Below are 23,675 nucleotides of genomic sequence, written 5' to 3'. Positions count from 1 at the left end.
AGAGAGAATGGAAGAAGACAACATCACTGTAGAAAGGAAGAAGATGGCATTAGAGATCTGGGTCTTTATTATAGGGGAACTAGGACGTGTCCCCAAGCGTTCCAAGACGCAAACACATTGCATTCCAATGCGCGCGTACTGGAACGTGGTTCGAGGGGAGGGGAGGGGGGGGGGGGGGGGGGGTGTTGAAGCTTATTAGGTAACCATGCTCTAAAACAAGGTAAGGACAATGTATGCAGTAGGAGGACCAATAAAAAAAGGCCCCAGAGACTCTGGTGAAGTAACACAAAACACAACCAAACTATCATTACAATGTATATGCAACAAACTTAGTCTACACACTACAGAGGAACAAGACCACAAACCACATCAACTTGAAATCCAACAACAAACCCACGAACACACACACCGTGCCAATTCTACATTGGCATTATAGTTTATTCATAACCTCTCGGGTGGAAAGGCAACACAAAAGCATGAAACGACTGATTAGATTCACGCACAAACTCCTTTTACCTCTGGAGAAATGGAGGTTTGATCTTCCCTCCCTGAGCACAAGCGCAGTTTGCAAAATCAGCTTCCATCAAAGCCTATATGGCAAAGGAGGTCGGCCGGTTGTCTTCTGCATTCAGACAAAATACATTATGTTCTCAAGCTCGGGATGCAGCTTGTAGAACCCTTCATCAAATGATGGACCAGACGAGGATGCCGCAGAAGATGAAGATGAAGATGCTGCTGCAGAGCCTGGATTAAACCTCGTCACCACCTCTTGGTACATCCGCCCTCTATATGCAACAAGGTCGGCATAGTACACCGGAGGAACAAGAGAAACTGGTTTTGTGCACCGAGCGAAGGTGAAGCACATGTCGAAGATGAGCTTCTGCAACTGGTCAGAAGTGAAGTTGTGCTCATCCCAGAGAACATAGTAGTGGGTAGGCTTGCTTGTTCCCAGACTCCCATAGTGGCTGCAAAGGTAGAAATCAAACTCAAATGGATGAGTGATTGTTCTGTCCACAACTGTCCCAGGCGGCACATTGCCGGTGGGTCCCCCATCCCTAGGAGTCTCCGGAAATAAACGAGTCTGATGTCTCTTCCGGGCTACGATAACAGTTATTGTTGGATGATAATCTTCCGCATAAATGGCCTTCTTTAGATCACGTAACTCCTCGTTGAGAACCATATCAAACTGCCCCTCACTTACCCCATCACGGAATATCACTATCCTCTCCGGCTTGACTTTGTTAATCCTAGCATAAGTCTGGATAAGTTCAAGACACATGCTCCCAAAGTTCAGAATACGTTCTTTCCGATGGTACTGAGGGCAAATTCTGGCAGCATAGCGATTTGCAGCAGGCCAATTAACAGTAGCAACAACTGCTGCCATGGAAGGACATGTTTTATTCCCTGCAGGAGGGTGATTCACATCAGCCCCCGCAAACATGACCTGGCCTTCACCCTCGAAACGGGGGAGCGGATCTACGAGCTCTGCATTGCTGCCTCCAAGCTTGGCATTGATCTTGAGAGCAAGGTTTGCAAGGAACCGATCACATGCTTGGCTAGCATGTTTGGACAAACAACATTGAGTTACTACGCCAATCTGGGTTTCAGAGAGCCATTTGAGAAACCCGTAGCCAGGATGTTGTCCAGCCATCACACACACAATGATTTGCAGTTGACCTTGGCTCCTCCTAACAACGTCGACAACGGTGTTATAAAGCATTTTAATGTCAGAGAATGGCCTCATATTAGTTTGAGGACAAACCAGTGGTTTCTCCATCCGAATCCCAAGCTTTTGGCACCGACTCCTTAGCTTCTTAACAAAATGATCAATATTTAATCTGGAGCTAAAATCTATCAATGCCCAGCGTTCAACTGGTTTGCCATCCACAACCGATTTCTCCACAAGGTTCCACTGACACTTCTCCCTGTCAACACTCACTATGCCGTCGTGAGCACCAACCTTCAACCGAGGTGGATTAATGACGCGGCCTTCCACTTCGGTCATGCTCTGGATAACCCGAAGTTCAAAATTTTGAGCAATACCACCTCTGATTTCACAGCAACATATATAGTTAGATATATAAGTTATATATGAAAAGTTGGAAAAACAACCAATATCATCATCAACTATACCTTATCTTAACCAAGTTGGAAAGTTGAAAAAACAGCCATCTCAATATTTATCAGCAACCACAAACTTCAAACAGGATCCAAAAAAGAAAAAGAAAAAGAAAAAGAGAATGACTCACAGTAGCAACAAATATGATGATACATTAACAAAGTAATGAGAGCCCCATAGAGATAATTCTGTGACAAATGTTGGCACCCGCTCTTGGGAAACAAAAAAAAAACTGAAATCAGACAAAGTTCCACAACATGGAGGAGAGAAAATTTTAGATAAAAACAATAAGCCAACTCAAACCAATACTGACAAAGCAGCCTTGGGCACTATAAGATGTATGCCAAGCATAAGTAATTCCTTGTTTTGTTTGAAAAATCAATAATTGTCACTACATACGGGATACATGAATATATAGGATGGCAAGCATTCAAGTATATAGAATACAGGAATAACTATTATTACATATTGGTTGGTTGGTGGGTTTGTGTGCTGGTTGGGGGGGGGGGGGGGGGGCGCAAAAAAGAAGCGATTCCTCAAGAATTATTCTACTTTTACGATGAAAATACTGTAAAATAAGTAATGAGAGCCACACATATATTAATTCAATTGATAAAACAGCCTTGGGCACCATAGGAGAAATGCCAAAATTGGCAATTCCTTTTTACCAGAAAAGTTAATAATTGTGGCCAAGTCATAAGTGGGACACAGGAATATATGGAATGACAAACATTCGTGCATATAGAATAAAGGAAGAACTGTTATTACATACCCACAAGGTCCATCGTCAGCCCGCACCATTTCACAGATAGTGTTCATTCTTTCCTTCGGTAGAGGCAGAGACATGCGCTTGAAATACTGTCTTCCTTCTTTGCTCAAATTCTCCTTTGCATACCTCTGTCCCTCAACCAAGACACAAAATTCCATTGGTACATAGTTTATCTTACCAGCTGTCCCTAAATCTAAGCAGGGTATATCCTTGTGTATGATTTCCTTGTCATACTTTTCCTTAAAAAACGTAACAAGGTTAATGTCTTTCACCAGAACCTTGCCCTCTTGGTCACGATCCTCCAAACCAAATGAAATATTCCTTGTGTCCTTTTCAGTTAATCCTTTGATAGTATACTTTTGGTTGGTCTTGCGATGAGTTACAGTAACTTTCAATCCTTCCAATGAACCACTCACATGACTTCTCAATCTTTTCACATTGTTTGCCTCTTTAAATCCAGGAATATGCTCCTTAAGGAAATCAATGACAGGCAACCGCTTGTGGAAAGATAAAACTGAGTAGTCCAGACACAGCGCAAGACCCTGGGAAGTGGGTTTCAGACCTTGTTGGAAGCCTTTAGATGCTGTAATTCCACCACCAAGATCATCCTCGTTATTGAACGCTTTTGGGTAAAAATTGCGACCAACTGAAATTCTATGCCTAGATGGGTTTTCCTTCATTACCAAATCCATTCCTTGTAGTATGTCACGTGGAACAGACTGGCCATGGCTGTCTGTACTCGAGTAATCACGAAGCTTGCAAAACTGCAGACGTTTTACAGCCTTTATAGTAACAATGTAAGACTTGGTCTTCTTATCTTCTGCATCAGGGAAGTCCACCTTGAACTTTCCTTCGGGAAGTGGAACTGCACTAAATATGTTCTTCTCACCATCATAAGCAGTCATCGACAGAGGAAATCGAGAAGGATCATCAGAGAACAGCTTGTCCTTGATCATTCTTAGGTCGGATTTCTGAATTTTTGCAGAATGACCATCGGGTGGAACCTCCTGCTTAACATCTACATCATAATGCATAATGATAGTATTTGGATTGAAATTCACTCGGAAATGATTAGCAAGAAGCTTCAGTGACTTAATGGAATGCCTGCCGCCTCCATCAGGTCTTTTCACAGGTTGCAGATCATTCCCAGGAGTTCGAGGGAGGGATGATGCAGATGGATGTTCTGATATCTTCAGTGACTGGAAATCTGCAAAGGCCAAATTTCCATCTTACTGAGGTTGATCAAGAGAACTAAACAATGAAAGTGCTCCAATACCCTCAGAGCAGAGGAACCAATTCAAGTCAAAACAAAAGGAAAACATGTCAATATAAAACAGTCCAGATAGCAGAGAAGCTTTCGTGAAAAAGAAGAAGAAGAAGAAGAAATGAACAATAAACTGCAACAGGAACACAATCATAATCACAAACTGCAAACTGAAGCGAATTGGGGGAAATCAGCTGCTAAAACCATACGTTTATCTTTTTTCTGGTTCCCCATTTTGACAAAATTTGAAAAAATTGCTGCAACTATAACCATTCCAGAAATCACCAAAGTTATCAAGGAAAACTGCACGTATATCCCCCATTTATCATTATCATATTCCAATAAACACTTTCATCAAATACACATGAAGAACAAGCGACCAACTACAAACTATGAAGCCTTCTCAACCCAAGTCCATTTCATCACGTCCTACTCAAATTACAAAACAGACATCTTTTAATCAGTTGTTTAGAACCAAGCCTAGTATCAAACTACATGAATCTAGTGTTGTAGATTGTTCAGAGCTTCTTAAGTTTTCCAGGTCAGCAAACAAAAATCTTGGCACAGATGGGGAAGAAAAAGGGCAATATCAGAATCACGAATTGATACTAAATCATGGGAATGGATGATACTGCCCATGAAACTAACATCTGCTTCCACCCAAACTGGATCATTGAAAAGAACCAACCGGAAAGGGACCTTATTAATTACAAGCACAATTCTCCAAAAATAAATAATTATGTCTGTTTGATTCTGTACCATGTCAGGCGAGTACTCAGACCTATACTCTCATCTTGACAGATTATTTGGTTCTAATTTCCAACACATTCTTAATCTGAAAGCAATAACCGAGAATCCACAAACTCCAGCATGCAACAACATAGCAAGCCTTTATCCCACGAACTCCAGAATGCGTAGCAAAAAACTGTAATTATCTAATTCTAATAAACAAACTCACAACAAACTGAGAAATCAACGGGAAAACTACATATCATTACCTAGACCTATACAGATGCAATATTTGCATTCACGAAAGTTTTGTAATGGGAATATCGTCACTACGCATGAATTAGTGGGTGCATTGATAATGTAAACAGCAAAAGAAGATGACCAATTAAATGAACAACACAAGAAGCAAATCTAGTCAGACAAAACCTCGATTGAATTCAAATAACTTTAGAGAAACGAAGATATTAACAACATTGATGATACAAACCTCCATAAAGAAACCGAGAATAGATGTTTGCATATAAAATATCTAGTAGAGAGAGAGCGAGAGAGAGAGAGCAAATCATTACCAGTAGAAGGAGGTTCGGGAGCTCTATCTGGCTGAGCCGGGGCAGAGGGAGTAGCAGGACGCCATGCCCTGGGACCGGGCCCCCAAGCCCCTCGTCCCCCAGCGCCTCGGGCTGAGCTCTCACCGGCTGATCCGTAGGGCCTAGGGGGGCCCCACTGCTGAGCAGGCGGCTGAGGCGGTTGCACAGCCGAAGCAGCAGCAGCGTAACTGAGACCTCTACCCACTCCTCCTCGGCCTCCAGTTCCTCGGCCCCCTTCACCTTGATTGTACTGATTGTACTGTCCCTGCTGTTGGTAGTGCTGGTGCTGCTGTTGATCTCGGCCTCCGCGGCCGCCGCCGCCGCCTTGATTGTGCTGATGGTACCAGCTCTGCTGCTGATAGAACTGGTGCTGCTGCTGTTGATCTCGGCCGCCGCGGCCGCCGCCTTGATTGTGCTGATGGTACTGGCTCTGCTGCTGATAGTACCGGTGTTGGTGCTGTTGATTTCGGCCGCCGCCGCATCGTCCTCTCCCTCCGCGCCTTCCTCCGCCGCCGTCACGGCCCCTTCCACGTCTGTAATTGCCCCGCTCCATTGATGAATCTCTCTCTCTCTCTCTCGCTCTCGGGATAATCAAAAACCAAGAATGTAGGCGTGAGGGCCGCTTTATGCTGGGAAGCAATGGGCAGTGAGTTGAGCAGACTACCCATCCGTCGTGGGTAAGCAAAGGACTCCGATTGGACAATGCAGAAGGAAGGAAACAAGAAGGCGAAGGAGATTCCAGAAGGATCGAGTAGCGTACTGCCGGGCAAGAGAGTCGAATGCGAAATTGGGACGAAGCCAAGCTTCAAACATTCCAGAAGCATCCACGAACAAACCACCCCACGTACCTAGACATGGCCACGGTTCATGAACCGCCGGTTCCGATTCAAGAAATCTTTGAACCTGAACCAAACCGCCCAAGGGCGGTTTGGGACGGTTCGGTTCCGGTTCCGGTTCGTGCCGGTTCGGTCAACGGTTTGAGTCGGTTCGGTCAACGGTTCCGGTTCCGGTTCAAACCGAATTTTTTTAATTTTTTTTAAATATTGTTGTATTCAATTTTGGTCCTTGTTCCGTTGTTCGGTTCGGTTTGGTTTCGATTTTTAATTGTTAAATGTAATTGTAAATATAAATATTCTCAACCATATTTTTAATAAAAAAACACTACTAAAAATTGAAGAAATATAAGTAATAATTTCATTAAAAATAATTAAAACAACTAAACAAGTATGTAATATAAGTAATTAATTTTTACAAATGTGAAAAATAAAAAATAAAAAATAGAATTAGACTTAATTTCATTAAAAAATAATTACAACAAAAATGTAATACAAGTAATTAATTTTTACAAATGTGAAAAAAAATAAAATATGGACTTGGATCCTACGCATCTTCATTGGAGTCGGAAGTCGCCGTTGTTGAACCATCATTAACCATTCGTCAGATGATGATGAATGGATAAGTTCTTCTTGACGTCGCATGTTAGCTCTTTCCCAATCATCGAGGCAAACTTGAGCTTCCAATGATTCTGGAGCCAATCTTGATCTTCTTTCGTCCAAAATGTTGCCTCCACTACTGAATGTTTGTTCAACGGCTACAGTTGAAGCTGGAACTGCAAGAAGTTGACTTGCAATAATTGCAAGAGTTGGAAATGTCTCCTTGTGCCTTTTCCACCACTCCAAAATTTCAAAATTTAAACCTGTATCATCACCAAACTCAAAAACTGTGGTTAGATAAGTTTCGAGCTCCGAATGTGAGCTCGATCTAGGTTTTTTCCTCCTTTGATCTAAAAATTTATGACCCCATTTCATTGGTTGGGAGGAAGAGGAATGCGGAGCCATGGATGGAAATGATTCTTCACTACTAGGAGCAATAACATATGCTTCATATAATTGATTGCATAAAGTTCTAACCTTAGAAATTATAATATTCACATCAATTTCTTCATTATTTTCTAATCCTAACAACGAATAATAGTTAGACAAACACTCAATTAAACCATCAAATTTACACCTAGGATCAAATACCATAGTAACAAGAAAAATTTCAGGAATAAATTGATAATAACGTAACCATTTTTCTCTCATTTCTAAAACAGCATGACAAATTTCTTCAACATTAATTCCTTCCATTAATACACCGGCCACATTCATTGCTTCTATTAAAAATTGATGTGAAGTTGGTTTATAAACACTACTAAGTGTATGAGTAGCATCATTAAAAATTCGTAAAATATTCAAAATTGAACTACAAACATTCCACATAGTTGGAAAAATAGGATATTGTGGAATATAATTTGCTGCAAAAGAACACAATAAATCTTTATATTCAAAAGATTGATTAAGTAATTTAAAAGTTGAGTTCCAACGAGTAGGGACATCTTTTGAAAAACGTTTTGGGGTTTGACCATTGGAGGTGCAAAAAATGTGCCCATGCTTTTGCAGTTCGAGGGTGTACCCAAATATAAGAAATAACATTTCTAATTGGATCTAAATAAGAATTAAGTGACTTAATACCATCTTGAACACATAAATTTAAAACATGACATGCACATCTAACATGAAAAAATCTTCCACCAAAATTTGGTTGGCAAATTCTTTTCAATTCATTAATAGAAGCAGTATTAGCCGATGCATTATCAAAAGAAATTGAAAAAATTCTATTAACTAATCTATATTCTTGTAAAATTTGTTGAATTAATCTACAAATATTTTCAGCATTATGACTTTCATCAAAACATCGATACGCAAGAATTCTTTTTTGTAAAACATAATTTTCATCAACCCAATGACAAGTAATACCCATATATGAATGAGTTTGCCGATGATCACTCCAACTATCACTACAAATAGAAACATTAATATTATTGTTTTGAAAATATGTTATCAATTCAATTTTTGAGTTTTTAAACAATTTTAACAAATTCCTTTTCAAAGTATTTCTAGGAATTGATTTAAAACTAGGATTAACAAAGTTTTGACAAAATCGAGTAAAACCTAATTTTTCACCAAAACTAAAAGATAAATGATCAATTGCTACCATTTCAGCTAAACCAGACCTACAATTAGCTTCATTATAATGAAATAATTGAGGAGAGTTTGAAGAGGTAGCAAACCCGGATATTTGTGTTTGATCGCGGCTCAATCCAACCTTGAGCGGGTGCTTTGTTTGCAAATGTCAGACGAAAGTACCATATCCACCTCCTTGCTTGAATTTGTATACTTGATTACAATAATTACAAGATACATCAAATTTACCATCTCCTTTTGGTGTTTTCTTGAAATGAATATTAAAAATATCAGAAGTAGAAATTTTTCCACCTCCCTTTTGTTGAGTTTCACTCTCTTGTGTTTGAAAATTTTGAGCTTCAAACTCAACATTTTCAACATTTCTACCTTCACTTGCCATTTTTTTGAAAAAAGTATGATAATAAAAAAATATAATAATGATAAAATAATATAGTAACAAGTAATAAATAATTAACAATATAATTGAATAAATTGATAAATAACAAAATGAGAAGATTGAAGAAATTGAAATTAAAATATTAAATGAGAGACAAAATTGAAAGAATAATAGCTTGAGACTTGAGAGAGAGAGAGAGAGAGAGAGAGAAAGTGTGAAAAATGAGTGGGGGAGGGAGGGGTATATATAGATAGGAATTATAAAATTTAAAAAAAAAAAAAAAAGTTGGGGGGGTCCAACGGTCCAATCCAAATTGGACCGTTGGGGGGGGGGTGTCCAACGGTCCAATTTGGACCGTTGGGGGGGGGGTGCACCGTGCGCGGCCGCACGCGCACGGGGGGGGGTTGGGGGGGGGGAGGGGGGCCGGTTCCGGTTCTCCGGAACCTTGAACCGGAACCGGACCGAATTTCGCCGGTTCCGGTTCCGGTTCCGGTTCGGCCAGTTTCGGGTCCGGTTCCGGCCGGTCCGGTTCCGGTTCGAACCGCCGGTCCGGTTCAATTTTGGCTATGTCTGCACGTACCCACTCATTTTCCCTAAATGGAAAATGGATGAAAAAGACCAAAAGGGAAATAAAGTCACTTCTTTTTTTTTTTTTTTTTCTTGATGTTTAAATTATTAGTACAAATAAAAATATTTTTTTATTTTTTTATTTTCTTCTTTTATTTAATAAATAAATAAATAATTAATAATTTATCAATTTCTTTTTTTATCCAATTTGACGATGATAAAAATGAATATAAAAAAAATCGATAACAGTTGAATTTAACTAATTCATTTGAAAAAGGGGGAATGAAATAGAAAATATAAATATTTTAGTTATATTACAATTTTCAACATTGATGAAATAATGGTAGGGAGAAATGTTTATGAAAATCGTCAAGTCAGGGAAATTCTTTATAATTTTTCAAATCTCAGGAGTGTCTTTACTTTTTTTTTATTTAACAAATTTTGATAAGTAATTTATTCATTATATATAAATATAATTAAAATGTAACACATATAATAAAAAAAATCAAAAAAAGATTCATAAGTAGTAATTGACCATTATAATTTATTTTTTAGAACAAAAAATAAAAAAATTAGTGGTAAAATTAAGTCTATCATAATTTTAAATTCTAATAATAAAGTTAATTTTTTTAAATAAAATATATAAATGCTATTTTAAGAATTCACTTTAAATGACATATGTGATCATATATATTGTAACTAAATAAAAATTATAGATATAAAATTACGGTTGTGTATTGAGATATATATTTATTTATATATTTTAAATTTTTTTAATGTGATTATGTATTTTTGTGAATTAGCATGTTCTCTTTTAAAGTCTTTATTTATGATCATAGGACCCTTATCATCTCTCTTGTGGTGTTGATTCTTCCTCTCATGGATTTCACTCTTTTTTCACCCGCTGGGAGATGTTGACTAGTCTCCAATAATGCATCTAACATGTTGGTGATAGATGTTGGAATTTTAGAGACATTGGTAGCTATCAAGTTAACGAACAAAAGCTGAAAAAAAACATGAATGTGAAAGGTTGTAATCTCATTTTTTTATTCATATCATCATGCCTTTAAATAGGCAATACATGTCAATTGAATAACAAGAAAATAAGATTTATTGTTGGATTTAAATTTAAAAAACGAAATTATCTTAACCCACTAAATCAGTAAACAGATTTTTGACCCAATCAACCCACTAAATCAACAATTTTGAATCAATATTCAACATTCCTCCTTGATTCAAAGTTGCAAAACTTCAACTTTGTATGGAGCACTTCTCTCCAAATTTCTTCCCAATTGTAAAGCACTTCTCTTCACTTCTTGATGCACTTCTCATCACAATCAATACTTTGATGCACTTCTCATCACAATCAATACTTCCTTCAAATGTTAAAAAAAAAAAATAATAATTCAATTTCTTGGAGCACTTCTCTCCAAAAAATTCTTCTTGGTGCACTTCTTACCAACTAAAAGAGCGTTTCCTCTTCAATTGCCCCTTCAATCGCCTTCACTGTACTTGCTTGTTCTTTCAAGTAAAATCTGCAATCTTTTTTCAAATGCCCAAATCTTTTACACTGGAAGCATTGAGGCTTCCCCTTGTGCCAACAATCTTTCTCTTCATGACCAAGTTTTTTGCAATGGTCACATTCTGGAATTTTTCCTTTCTTCTTTGACGATGAACTCTTGGCAAGATAAGCTCATTCCACCGTCTTTTCACTTTCTTCATTTCTCATAATCCTTCTTTGCTCCTGAGCTTGCAAGGCTCCGATTAATTCTGCTAATGTAATTTGGCTAATATCCCTTGAATCTTCAAAGGAGGAGATTTTTGCCTCAAACCTCTCAGGTAAACTTATCAAGACTTTCTCTACGATCCTGCTGTCAGGTAGCTCTTCTCCCATAAGTCTGATTTTATTTACCACCGTCATTAGTTTTTCAGAGAACTCTTGGATTGTATCCTTTTCATTCATTCTAAGGATCTCAAAATTTCTTTTGAGATTCAACACTTGTATTCTCTTCGTTCTAGCATTCCCTTGATATAGCTCTTTCAATATATCCCATGCTTCCTTAGCCGTTTCACACGCCATGATTCTTGAGAAAATTGATTCGGAGACAGCAGCGTGTATTTGAGATAAAGCCCTCGGTGCTTTAGCTTCTGCTTCTTCATGAGCTCTGATTTGATTGAGCGTAGGATTGTTGCCAAGTGGAGGTATCTCCCTTTCACTTTCGACCCACTGCCATAAACTAAGACCTCTCAAATGAGCTTTCATTTTGACAGCCCATACTTGATAATTTTCTCCATCAAAAACTGGTGGTGAAAGAGATGACGTGTTGGTGGAAGCCATAGAAATAAGAAGGCGTTGATGGGTTCTCTCTCACAGATCCCTTAAGATCATTGAATGCTCTGATACCACTGTTAGAATTTTAGAGACATTGGTAGCTATCAAGTTAACGAACAAAAGCTGAAAAAAAACATGAATGTGAAAGGTTGTAATCTCATTTTTTTATTCATATCATCATGCCTTTAAATAGGCAATACATGTCAATTGAATAACAAGAAAATAAGATTTATTGTTGGATTTAAATTTAAAAAACGAAATTATCTTAACCCACTAAATCAGTAAACAGATTTTTGACCCAATCAACCCACTAAATCAGCAATTTTGAATCAATATTCAACAATAGACGTGATTTGGGTTTGTAAGGCTTGAAATCAATCTAGGTTTTCCAATCTCATTTCTTAAAGAAATTTCATAAATTACGAAGGTGGATGATGAGTTGAGGGAACAAGTTAGATGGGTTGAACAATATTACCACATAGTCCCGGGCATAGTTCTATTAGCAAAGAAAAAATCTCCTAGAATGATATTCTTTAGGCTCTCAAATTCTGTGTTCGAATCTTGATCATGGGAAAAGTTCAACAACCAGAGCGATCTTGAAAGTTAAAATTTGCTTGTCGCCCTCACGTTTACGGTGAGATTAGGGATCGAACTGGTCTCTGAATCCTCTTATTTATATCTCTTGCTGATATCGTGAGACTGAATAATAAGGGCACTCATGATAATACAATAAAAAAAAAAAATTCGCATACCAATTGCATAAGACATTAAAGTTGGTGATGTTGAGATGAAAAGACATGCGGAGATAATTTTTTTTTTTTTTTTATAAGAGGTCAACCATGAAACTGAAACTAAAACTAAGAGAGCTCTAAAATAAGATGAGGGCAATGCATGCAATGGAAGGACTAATGAAAAATAGGGTAGGGGTTAAGGATGGGAAAAATGATAACCAAACAATTATGAAAAAGCAACGTAAACAAGGCTGGCTAAAGAAATTCTAAGCACATAAGAATAAATTAATCCTAATCTTAGAAAGCGAAAAAATAGAAACCAGAGAGACGGAAAGATAGAACCCGCTCTTCTTCCTCGTCGTCGTTGTAGAGTCAGAAAGGTCGAAGGTGGCTGGCTGGCTGGCTGGCTTCGTCATTTGGGCCCATTGTATTAAAGGTTGGGTAAGATTTGGGGCAGGTTGGACTGGGTTGGGATTTAATTGAATCGGGCTGGCTAGCCTTTCAAGGGAATGAATGAATGAATAGGTCAGATTCGGCTATAAAAAGGAATGGGTAACTGGGTATCAAATTTGGGTCGGGTTGAGCTGAAATCGGGTTGCGCGGGAAGTTGCAGCAAGCGAAGGCGGTTGCGGTGAGGTCTTCTGACTTCCGGCGATGGCGAAAGTGGTGTTGATGTCGTCGGTCTCTCGCGATGGCTGGAAGTCAGATTGGCGAGGAGGAAGGAGGAGACGACTGAAGAGAAGGTCGTCTGGATGGCGCGATAGGTGCAAATTCGTGTCGGAAAGATTTGTAATCGATTCGTAGCGTCGGCGCGGGGGGGAGGGGGGAACTAAAATGGCGGTCTTGAGGGGGTCCGTTCTCTTTGCTATATTGTCAGCTCTGCATTTGAGGGGGTCCCTTCTCTTTGCTATGCTTTATCAATAAGATGTTCCACAACCCTGTTGAAGGTTTGATCTTTGAATTCAACCACGTCAACCATCACACAACATTAATGGCTGGTCATCCGAGAATATAAATTGGGTACTCAAGTGAATAATATGTTACGAATTCGTACCCAACTTACAGTTTATCTCTTCTGACATAATCGAGAGTACGAGTACCGAATATCGTGTAAAGACAATCATTTCAAGAATGACTGATCAAATAAAAATTAAAAGAATTATTAAGTTTATATTTATTTGTCTAGTACTTACATAAAATATTATATATTATAAGTATGGCATCGATTTATTTTAAATTAATCACATTCTATTGTGTTGCATTATGGTAAAATATAATTTTATAAATAATAGTATAAATTTTATTAAATTCATACCTGCCAAACTCGCCCTAACATGCCCGCAGACCAAACGGACTAAACTTTAATAAAAAAAATCATATTTATTGCTAAACAAGAACCAAAAACAGTATTGTTTTCAGGGTTATGTTTTTATCTTTACAATCTCAATCAACTGCCCCTTCATCAATCTAACTTTTGACAACTTTCACTTGCCTAACTTCTAGTAGTAGATTAATTATTTCTTTTTGGAGTTAAGGATACCTCTAGTAGATTTCCATAACTCCCAGTTTCTTCATCTCAAAGGGAACCAAGCCTTCCCTCCAACCGTTCAAGATTTGAGTCGTCTTCAAGAAGACTGTTAGCCACGGCAAGATAGACCAGTGTCGGGGCTTGCAGGCCTGCAATACTCCCAACTCTCTGCATAATCTCCTGCCTGCTGCAACAGATTTCACTAATCTTTGACCTTTTCTCCAACTTCTTACGATGAATCATCCAATCCGTATATGAACAGCCACACAAGGCACTGGCACTGGTTCTGAAATAGGATTATCGGAAACAATTTTGCTCCTTAGCTTTCTTCCTGCCTCTCTAATCTTAGACACGACTCGGTCAGCTTCTTTAGATATTTCATCGACCAAAACTAAACACTCGAAGACCTTGGCATAGTCTTTAACGGGCCAGTGATCAGGCCACAGAAATGGGTTCTTTCCAATAACCTGAATTATCTCCTGTTGATTATATGGATCCTTGCTAAATTGTACTAACTGTTCCAAATCTCTCTCAACCGTCCGCCTCCTTCCGCTACCCTTTTGAAGCTCGATAACATCAGTCCGGTTTGAAACATCCAAATATCATCCTAATTGGACAAACCTTTTACAAAGTGAATTAAAGGTTTCAAATTGGAAGACCTTGTCAGAGGAAATAGGTTGCGACAAATCAATCTCTTTGTAAAACAATGAAGCGCTTAAGCTCGGCATCAAAAGGGTTTGGTTCAGCATCCTTGTGGTTAAACAAGCCCTGGCATCCGAAAGAGAGAAACCAGACGCCAGTTTCAATGGCCAAAAAATAAAAATAAAAAATCCAAAGCCTAACAAACTTCTCTATGAACGGCAATGGATGGCGACAAATTCCAAGGAATTCAAAAGCGAGGTTCTGTTCCGGCGATTCTTTCTCACCTTTGGCTTTGAGTCCCGGCACTGGTGACTGATTCCGAGACAAAAAGAAAGTAATGGTTGCGTGTTCGAGGAAGAGATCAGGATTCTGAGAACCCATTTGATTCAAATTTAACTATTATACATACTATATTTATAATAATAATAATAATTACTATTCTAATTAAAAATGCAAAGATAAAAAAAATAAGCAGATATAGTTTTGTTGGTTCAAAATTAATAATAAAAATAATAATAATAATAATAATAATATTGATACACAAGTTCAAAATCATTATAAAAACATGAACAAAGAAAGCACATGATAATAAAGATGTTCTCAAAGGTTTTCAGAAATTACAAATTTTGAGAAAAGTAAAAACAAATAAAAGAAAAATATAAAAATTATGACAAGAACCTGCAATAAGCACCCTTCACTTATTTACTAATAACCTTGTTTCAGAATGAAAAGTAGCACAAGGGCTGATCAACTAGACAAATATTACCTTAAAAACAAAAAAGGCCCCATCAGTCTCATGATGATGTAGCAAAAAACACAACCAAACCATCATTAAAATGTTGTATATGTAACAAACTCAGTCCACACACTGGAAACATACACACTGCAGAGTGCAGCCAGAAGAACAAGACCACAAAACACATCAACTTGAAATCCAACAACAAACCCACGAACACACACACCATGCCAATTCTACATTGGCATTATAGTTTATTCATAACCTCACAGGTGGAAAAGCAACACAAAAGCATGAAACTACTGATTAGATTCACGCACAAACTCCTTTTACCGCTGGAGAAATGGAGGTTTGATCTGCACTCCCTGAGCTCAAGTGCAGTCCGCAAAAATCAGCTTCCATCAAAGCCTATATGCCAAAGGAGGTTGGCCGGTTGTCTTCTGCACTCAGACAAAATACATTATGTTCTCAAGCTCGGGATGCAGCTTGTAGAACCCTTCATCAAATGATGGACCAGACGAGGATGCCACAGAAGATGAAGATGAAGATGCTGCTGCAGAGCCTGGATTAAACGTTGTCACCACCTCTTGGAACATCCGCCCTCTATACGCAACAAGGTCGGCATAGTACACCGGAGGAACAAGAGAAACTGGTTTTGTGCACCGAGCGAAGGTGAAGCACATGTCGTAGATGAGCTTCTGCAACTGGTCAGAAGTGAAGTTGTGCTCATCCCAGAGAACATAGTAGTGGGTAGGCTTGCTAGTTCCCAGAATCCCATAATGGCTGCAAAGGTAGAAATCAAACTCAAATGGATGAGTGATTGTTCTGTCCACAACTGTCCCAGGCGGCACATTGCCGGTGGGTCCCCCATCCCTAGGAGTCTCCGGAAATAAACGAGTCTGATGTCTCTTCCGGGCTACGATAACAGTTATTGTTGGATGATAATCTTCCGCATAAATGGCCTTCTTTAGATCACGTAACTCCTCGTTGAGAACCATATCAAACTGCCCCTCACTTACCCCATCACGGAATATCACTATCCTCCGCGGCTTGACTTTGTTAATCCTAGCATAAGTCTGGATAAGTTCCAGACACATGCTCCCAAAGTTCAGAATATGTTCTTTCCGATGGAACTGAGGGCAAATTCTGGCAGCATACCGATTTGCAGCAGGCCAATTAACAGTAGCAACAACTGCTGCCATGGAAGGGCATGTTTTATTGCTCGCAGGAGGGTGATTCACATCAGCCCCCACAAACATAACATGGCCTTCACCCTCGAAACGGGGGAGCGGATCTACGAGCTCTGTATTGCTGCCGCCAAGCTTGGCATTGATCTTGAGAGCAAGGTTTGCAAGGTACTGGTCACGCGCTTGGCTAGCATGTTTGGACAAACAACATTGAGTAACTACGCCAATCTGGGTTTCAGAGAGCCATTTCAGAAACTTGTAGCCAGGATCAACTCCAGCCATCACACACACAATGATTTGCAGTCGACCTTGGCATCTCGTAGCACCTTCCGTAACCACATCGTAAAGGACGTCACGAAGCATATTAATATCAGAGAATGGCCTCATATTAGTTTGACGACAAACAAGTGGTTCCTCCATCCGAATCCCAAGCTTTTGGCACCGACTTCTTAGGCTCTGAACAAAATGGTCAATATTTAATCTGGAATATTTAGAGCAGCTAAAATCTATCAATGCCCAGCGTTCAACTGGTTTGCCCTCCACAACCGATTTCCCCACAAGGTTCCACTGACGCTTCTCCCTGTCAACACTCAGTATGCCGTTGGGACCACCAACCTTCAACTGAGGTGGATTAATGACACGGCCTTCCACTCTTGACATGCTCTGGATAACTTGAAGTCCAAAATTTTGAGCAATACCACCTCTGATTTCACAGAAACATATATAGATAGATATATAAGTTATATATGAAAAGTTGGAAAACCAACCAATATCATCATCAGCTACACCTTATCTTAACCAAGTTGGAAAGTTGAAAAAACAACCATCTCTATTTACTGGCAACCACAAACTTCAAACAGGGTCCAAAAAAGAAAAAGAAAATGATTGGCAGTATCAATGAATATGATGATACATTAACAAAGTAATGAGAGCCCCACAGAGATTATTCTGTGACGAAAGTTGGCATCTGCTCTTGGGAAACAAAAAAAATCTGAAATCAGACAAAGTTCCATAACATGCAGAAGAGAAAATTTTAGATAAAAGACCACAAGCCAACTCAAACCAATACTGACAAAGCAGCCTTGGGCACTATAAGATGTATGCCAAAAGCAAGTAATTCCTTGTTTTGCTTGAAAACTCAATAATAGTCACCAAATACGGGATACAGGAATATATATGATGATAAGAATTCAAGTACGTAGAATACAGGAATAACTATTATTACATATTGGTTGGTTGGTGGGTTTGTGTACTGGTTGGGGAGGGGGGGGGGGGGGGGGGGGGGGAGACGCAGAGATTCCTCAAGAATTATTCTACTTTTACCAAGAAAATACTGTAAAATAAGTAATGAGAGCCACACAGATATTAATTCAATTGATAAAGCAGCCTTGGGCACCATAGGAGAAATGCCAAATTTGGAATTTCCTTTTTACTAGAAAAGTTAATAATTGTGGGCAAGTCATATATGGGATACGGGAATATATGGAATGACAAACATTCATGTATATAGAATAAAGGAAGAACTGTTATTACATACCCGCAAGGTCCATCTTCAGCCCGCACCATTTCACAGATAGTGTTCATTCTTTCCCTCGGTGGAGCCAGAGACATGTTCTTTAACAACAGGCTTCCGTCTCTGCTCAAATTCTCCTTTGCATACCTCTGCCCCTCAACCAAGACACAAAATTCCATTGGTACATAGTTTATCTTACCAGCTGTCCCTAAATCTAAGCAGGGTATATCCTTGTGTATGATTTCCTTGGCATACTTTTCCTTAAAATACGCAACAAGGTTAATGTCTTTCACCGAAACCTTGCCCTCTTGGTCACGATCCTCCAAACCAAATGAAATATTCCTTGTGTCTTTTTCAGTTAATCTTTTGATAGTATACTTTTGCTTGGTCTTGCGATGAGTTACTGTAACTTTCAATCCTTCCAATGAATCACTGACTTGATTTCTTAATCTTTTCACATCGTTTGCCTCTCTAAATCCACGAATATGCTCCTTAAGGAAATCAATGACAGGCAACCACTTGTGGAATGATAAAACTGAGTAGTCCAGACACAGCGCAAGACCCTGGGAAGTGGGCTTCAGACCTTGTTGGAAGCCTTTAGATGCTGTAATTCCACCATCAAGATCATCCTCGTTATTGAACGCTTTTGGGTAAAAATTGCGACCAACTGAAATTCTATGCCTAGATGGGTTTTCCTTCATTACCAAATCCATTCCTTGTAGTATGTCACGTGGAACAGACCGGCCATGGCTGTCTGTACTCAAGTAATCACGAAGCTTGCAAAACTGCAGACTATTTACAGCCTTTATAGTAAAGATGTAAGACTTGGTCTTCTTATCTTCTGCATCAGAGAAGTCCACCTGGAACTTTCCTTCGGGAAGTGGAACTGCACTAAATATGTTCTTCTCACCATCATAAGCAGTCATCGACAGAGGAAATCGAGAAGGATCATCAGAGAACAGCTTGTCCTTGATCATTGTTAGGTCGGATTTCCGAATTTTTGCAGAATGACCATCGGGTGGAACCTCCTGCTTAACATCAACATCATAATGCGTAATGATAGTATTTGGATTGAAATTCACTCGGAAATGATTAGCGAGAAGCTTCAGCGGCTGAATGGAATGCCTGCCGCCTCCATCAGGTCTTTTCACAGGTTGCAGATCACTCCCAGGAGTTCGAGGGAGGGATGATGCAGATGGATGTTCTGATATCTTCGGTGACTGGAAATCTGCAAAGGAAAAATTTCCATCTTACTGAGGTTGATCAAGAGAACTAAACAATGAAAGGGCTCCATTACCCTCGGAGCAGAGTAACCAATTCAAGTCAAAACAAAAGGAAAACTGCACGTATATGGCCCATTGATCACTATAACATTTCAATAAACACTTTCATCAAATACAGATGAAGAACAAGCGACCAACTACGAACTATGAAGCCTTCTCAACCCAAGTCCATTTCATCGTGTCCTAATCAAATTACAAAAAAGACATCTTTAATCAGTTATTTACAACCAAGCCTAGTATCAAACTACTTGAATCTACTGTTGTAGATTGTTCAGAGCTTCTTAAGTTTTCCAGGTCAGCAAACAAAAAGCTTGGCACAGATGGGGAAGAAAAAGGGCAATATCAGAATCACGAATTGATACCAAATAATGAGTATGGATGATACTGCCCATGAAACTAACATCTGATTCCACCCAAACTGGATCATTGAAAAGAACCAACCGGAAAGGGACCTTATTAATTACAAGCACAATTCTCCAAAAATAAATAATTATGTAAGTTTGATTCTGTACCAAGTCAGGCGAGTACTCAGACCTGTTCTCTCATCTTGACAGATTATTTGGTTCTAATTTCCAACACATTCTTAATCTGAAAGCAATAACCGAGAATCCACAAACTCCAGCATACAACAACATAGCAAGCCTTTCTCCCACGAACTCCAGAATGAGTAGCAAAAAACTGTAATTATCTAATTCTAATAAACAAACTCACAACAAACTGAGAAATCAATGGGAAAACCACATATCATTACCCAGACCTATACAGATGCAATATTTGCATTCACGAAAGTTTCGTAATGGGAATATCGTCACTACGCATGAATTAGTTGGGGCATTGATAATGTAAACAGCAAACAAAGATAACCAATTAAATGAACGACACAAGAAGCAAATCTAGTCAGACAAAACCTCGATTGACTTCAAACAACTTTAGAAAAACGAAGATATTAACAGCATTGATGATACAAACCTCCATAAAGAAACCGAGAATAGATGTATGCATTAATGCATATAAATATCTAGTAGAGAGAGAGAGGGCGAGAGAGAGAGAGCATATCATTACCAGTTGAAGGAGGTTCGGGAGCTCTATCTGGCAGAGCTGGGGCAGGGGGAGTAGCAGGAGGTTCGGGAGCTCTATCTGGCAGAGCTGGGGCAGGGGGAGTAGCAGGACGCCATGCCCTAGGGCCGGGCCCCCAAGCGCCTCGGGCTGAGCTCTCGCCGGCTGATCCGTAGGGCCTAGGAGGGCCCCACTGCTGAGCAGGCGGCTGAGGCGGTTGCACAGCCGAAGCAGCAGCGTAACTGAGACCTCTACCCACTCCTCCTCGGCCTCCAGTTCCTCGGCCCCCTCCGCCTTGATTGTACTGATTGTACTGTCCCTGCTGTTGGTAGTGCTGGTGCTGCTGTTGATCTCGGCCTCCGCGGCCGCCGCCGCCGCCTTGATTGTGCTGGTGGTACTGGCTCTGCTGCTGATAGTACTGGTGCTGCTGCTGTTGATCTCGGCCGCCGCCGCCGCCGAATCGTCCTCTCCCTCCGCGCCTTCCTCCGCCGCCGTCACGGCCCCTTCCACGTCCGTAATTGCCCCGCTCCATTGATGAATCTCTCTCTCTCTCTCTCTCTCTCTCTCTCTCGATCTCGGTATAATCAAAAACAAAGAATGTAGGTGGGAGGGAGAACCGAGGGCGGGCTTGGGGGCGCTTTATGCTGAGAAACAATGGGCAGTGAGTTGACCAGACTACCCCATCCTTGGTGGCTAAGCAAAGCGTTACTAGGAGGGACTCTGATTGGACACTGCAGAAGCAAAAGGAAACCACAAGGCGAAGGAGATTCCAGAAGGATCGAGATTCGAATGCGAAATTGGGACGAAGCCACGCTCCAAACATTCCAGAAGCATCCACGAACAAACCACCCCGCGCACCCACCCGCTCTCGCTAAATGAAAAGACAAAAGGAGGAAATAAAGTTACTTCTTTTTCTTCTTGATGTTTAAATTACTAGTACAAATAAAAATATTTTTATATTTTTTATTTTTTTGTATTTAATAAATAAATAAAAATTTAATAATTTATCAATCTCTGACTTTTTATCTAATTTTACCATGATAAGAATTATTCTCTTATTAACAAAAATTTACTAAAAAATTAAAAAAGTTCAAAAGGGCAAAATAACTCTTTGAATTAAAAAGTATAAATTTTTTCGTAAATGTGGCGTCTCTCGGAATGCACAAATTAGATAATTTTGATATTTAAATTTTTTTAAAAATATTCTACAAAAATAATAGACAATTATCTATAAAGAATTTTAATTTTAAAAAAAATTAAGATATTAGAATAAATATTATCTATAAAAATACTAATATTAAGATAAATATTATCAGTAAATATTCTAATTCTGATTAGATATCAGAATATTGAAATAAATATCATTTGTAAAAATATCAAATCATAGGAAATTTATGATTACTTTGTTTTTCCTCTATAATAAATAGGTTCTCATTTTAAAATATATACGTCTATAATACTAATTTTAATAAATCATTCATCATCTTTGATATTTGAATTAATCATCGAAATGTTTGCGCAAAAACTTTACTATGCCCTATAATTATTTTTTTCTTGCAAACTTATACATCTTGACAGCGATTTTAATTTATTATTGTATTTTAACAATAATAATTGACGTTATCTATAAAAAAATATCCAAAAAATCTAAAAATACTATAATAGCTCTCACACAATTTCAAATTGTAAAGAACCGAATTAAATTAATTAAAAGAATTTGCTTTGTTTCTAATTCTTGCTTTACACATATATATAAATCCAAAGAAAAAAAAGATTGAAAAAGAAGCCAAGGAGCCACTATGTTATAATAATATACAAAAAGAAGCTTCGCGTGGAAGCTTGGTCAAAAAAGAAGCCAGCAAGGCATTATGCTATATTATATACGTACATCATAAGAAATTTTTTGAGGAAGCTTGGTTGGAAAAGGAAGAAACCTATGAAAAAGGAAGTCATAAGGAAGAAGCAAGAGGAAAATTTGGAAAAATAGGACTTTCGGCACTAAACTTTGAAAAAATAGGACACTTTTAAAACTTTTGTAAAATTAAGACTTTTAAAAATTAATTAGAAGAAAATCTCTCATTTTAAATTAGTTATAAGATTTTGTCTTCCTCTTTCGCGCATATTTTCACTTATCCACCTTCAATCTCTCTTGTTCGTCTTTCTTTCCCTCCATTTAAGTATTGTTGTTTCTTCATCAATTATTTTTTTTTTTTTAAATTATTGTTGTTTTTCTCTTTGCAAATCTGATAGTTTGTCTCCATATCAGGCATGTATTCATTTTTCTTTGAAAAGTTTTGGCCAATAAACCTTAGTAGCTTGAGTGATTTCAAAGTATTTTATTCTCTTCTCTATAATTTTTTGAATGAAAATGTAATGAGTTTGTAAAATTTGGCTTAGATTCTTCATTTAAAAGCTTAATTGAGTGAAGAATATGTATCTCGCTGGTTTGAACATATATCAGTTGATATATCAATTAAGTCATGATATATTTTAACTAATATAGGTTAAAACATAGTAGCATCATGAAAAATATTTTATATCGATTGATATATCGATCATGAAAAGATATATATCAACCGATATATCAGTTTGAAAAATGTAACGCCCCACTTTTTTCAAGCGTACATTAACCCGAGATTTCAGGGATATTTTTTTTCCTCAACATAATTTAAATCCCAACAATTCCGATCTACCTTCTCAGCATATTAACTTAGATAAATAAGTTAAAACAGGTAATATTAATTATATCAGCGGAAGCAAGATCGAAATCTCAACGATACATAACCGAAATTCTTTTATTCATAATATAAAATTTGTACCATCGATGTTCAACATGACATAAATAATACACAACATCTTAATATCTCGTATATAAATAAAGACCTACGAAATATCTTATATATAACTATCAGCTACATCTCGATAACGTTCTTTCTCTTAGCGCCGTTGCTTTCATTTGAAACATTTGAATATTTCAATGACAAACTACAAATTAGATGATGAATCACCTAAATGAGAATTCAAAAATATTTTCATGTATATATACAAAACCATGAAACAAATAAACATATCCCAACATGTATCAGTCCAAGAGAATCTCATACCGCACTTAACCCTAACCGAAAAAAATGTAATATCTCTAAAGGCAACACAACCACATTGATACATTGGCATAACACAATTTTGTTTAAGAGGGACAACCTTAACGCATGAACTCGGGTATCACCCCT

General features: G+C 38.4%; 3 protein-coding genes and 1 pseudogene across 3 annotated transcripts; all 4 read right to left on the bottom strand.

Annotated features, from left to right (window-relative positions):
• Nucleotides 1–232: 232 nt before the first annotated feature.
• Nucleotides 233–6,400, bottom strand: LOC127808101 (protein argonaute 2-like). The gene is made up of 3 exons (XM_052346467.1): nucleotides 5,451–6,400; nucleotides 2,892–4,095; nucleotides 233–2,048 (listed from the first exon to the last, which is right to left on the bottom strand). The coding sequence occupies exons 1-3, from the start codon at nucleotides 6,019–6,021 to the stop codon at nucleotides 629–631; spliced, it is 3,195 nt and encodes a 1,064-aa protein (XP_052202427.1). The 5' UTR covers nucleotides 6,022–6,400; the 3' UTR covers nucleotides 233–628.
• A 4,730-nt stretch (nucleotides 6,401–11,130) lies between these two features.
• On the bottom strand, nucleotides 11,131–11,775 carry LOC127808615 (uncharacterized). The gene has a single exon (XM_052347185.1). It carries the CDS (start codon nucleotides 11,773–11,775, stop codon nucleotides 11,131–11,133), a length of 645 nt encoding a protein of 214 aa, XP_052203145.1.
• A 1,288-nt stretch (nucleotides 11,776–13,063) lies between these two features.
• Nucleotides 13,064–15,345, bottom strand: LOC127808614 (O-fucosyltransferase 23-like; annotated as a pseudogene).
• A 130-nt stretch (nucleotides 15,346–15,475) lies between these two features.
• LOC127808100 (protein argonaute 2-like) lies at nucleotides 15,476–21,300 on the bottom strand. The gene is made up of 3 exons (XM_052346466.1): nucleotides 20,452–21,300; nucleotides 18,131–19,334; nucleotides 15,476–17,296 (listed from the first exon to the last, which is right to left on the bottom strand). The coding sequence occupies exons 1-3, from the start codon at nucleotides 21,266–21,268 to the stop codon at nucleotides 15,853–15,855; spliced, it is 3,465 nt and encodes a 1,154-aa protein (XP_052202426.1). The 5' UTR covers nucleotides 21,269–21,300; the 3' UTR covers nucleotides 15,476–15,852.
• Between the last annotated feature and the right edge of the window lie 2,375 nt (nucleotides 21,301–23,675).

This window comes from Diospyros lotus, chromosome 8 (genome assembly GCF_014633365.1).
Source record: "Diospyros lotus cultivar Yz01 chromosome 8, ASM1463336v1, whole genome shotgun sequence".
NCBI lineage: Eukaryota > Viridiplantae > Streptophyta > Magnoliopsida > Ericales > Ebenaceae > Diospyros > Diospyros lotus.
This window is presented reverse-complemented; position numbering and strand designations above follow the sequence as displayed.

Bases quoted from the DNA above. Each gene is read 5' to 3' on its own strand.
- LOC127808101 (XM_052346467.1), bottom strand. From the start codon at position 6,021: ATGGAGCGGGGCAATTACAGACGTGGAAGGGGCCGTGACGGCGGCGGA. The intron at 4,096-5,450 runs GTAATGATTTGC...TGGCCTTTGCAG, and splicing joins TCCCGAACCTCCTTCTACTG to ATTTCCAGTCACTGAAGATA. The intron at 2,049-2,891 runs GTATGTAATAAC...CTGTGAAATCAG, and splicing joins GCTGACGATGGACCTTGTGG to AGGTGGTATTGCTCAAAATT.
- LOC127808615 (XM_052347185.1), bottom strand. From the start codon at position 11,775: ATGGCTTCCACCAACACGTCATCTCTTTCACCACCAGTTTTTGATGGA.
- LOC127808100 (XM_052346466.1), bottom strand. From the start codon at position 21,268: ATGTTTGGAGCGTGGCTTCGTCCCAATTTCGCATTCGAATCTCGATCC. The intron at 19,335-20,451 runs GTAATGATATGC...TTTCCTTTGCAG, and splicing joins TCCCGAACCTCCTTCAACTG to ATTTCCAGTCACCGAAGATA. The intron at 17,297-18,130 runs GTATGTAATAAC...CTGTGAAATCAG, and splicing joins GCTGAAGATGGACCTTGCGG to AGGTGGTATTGCTCAAAATT.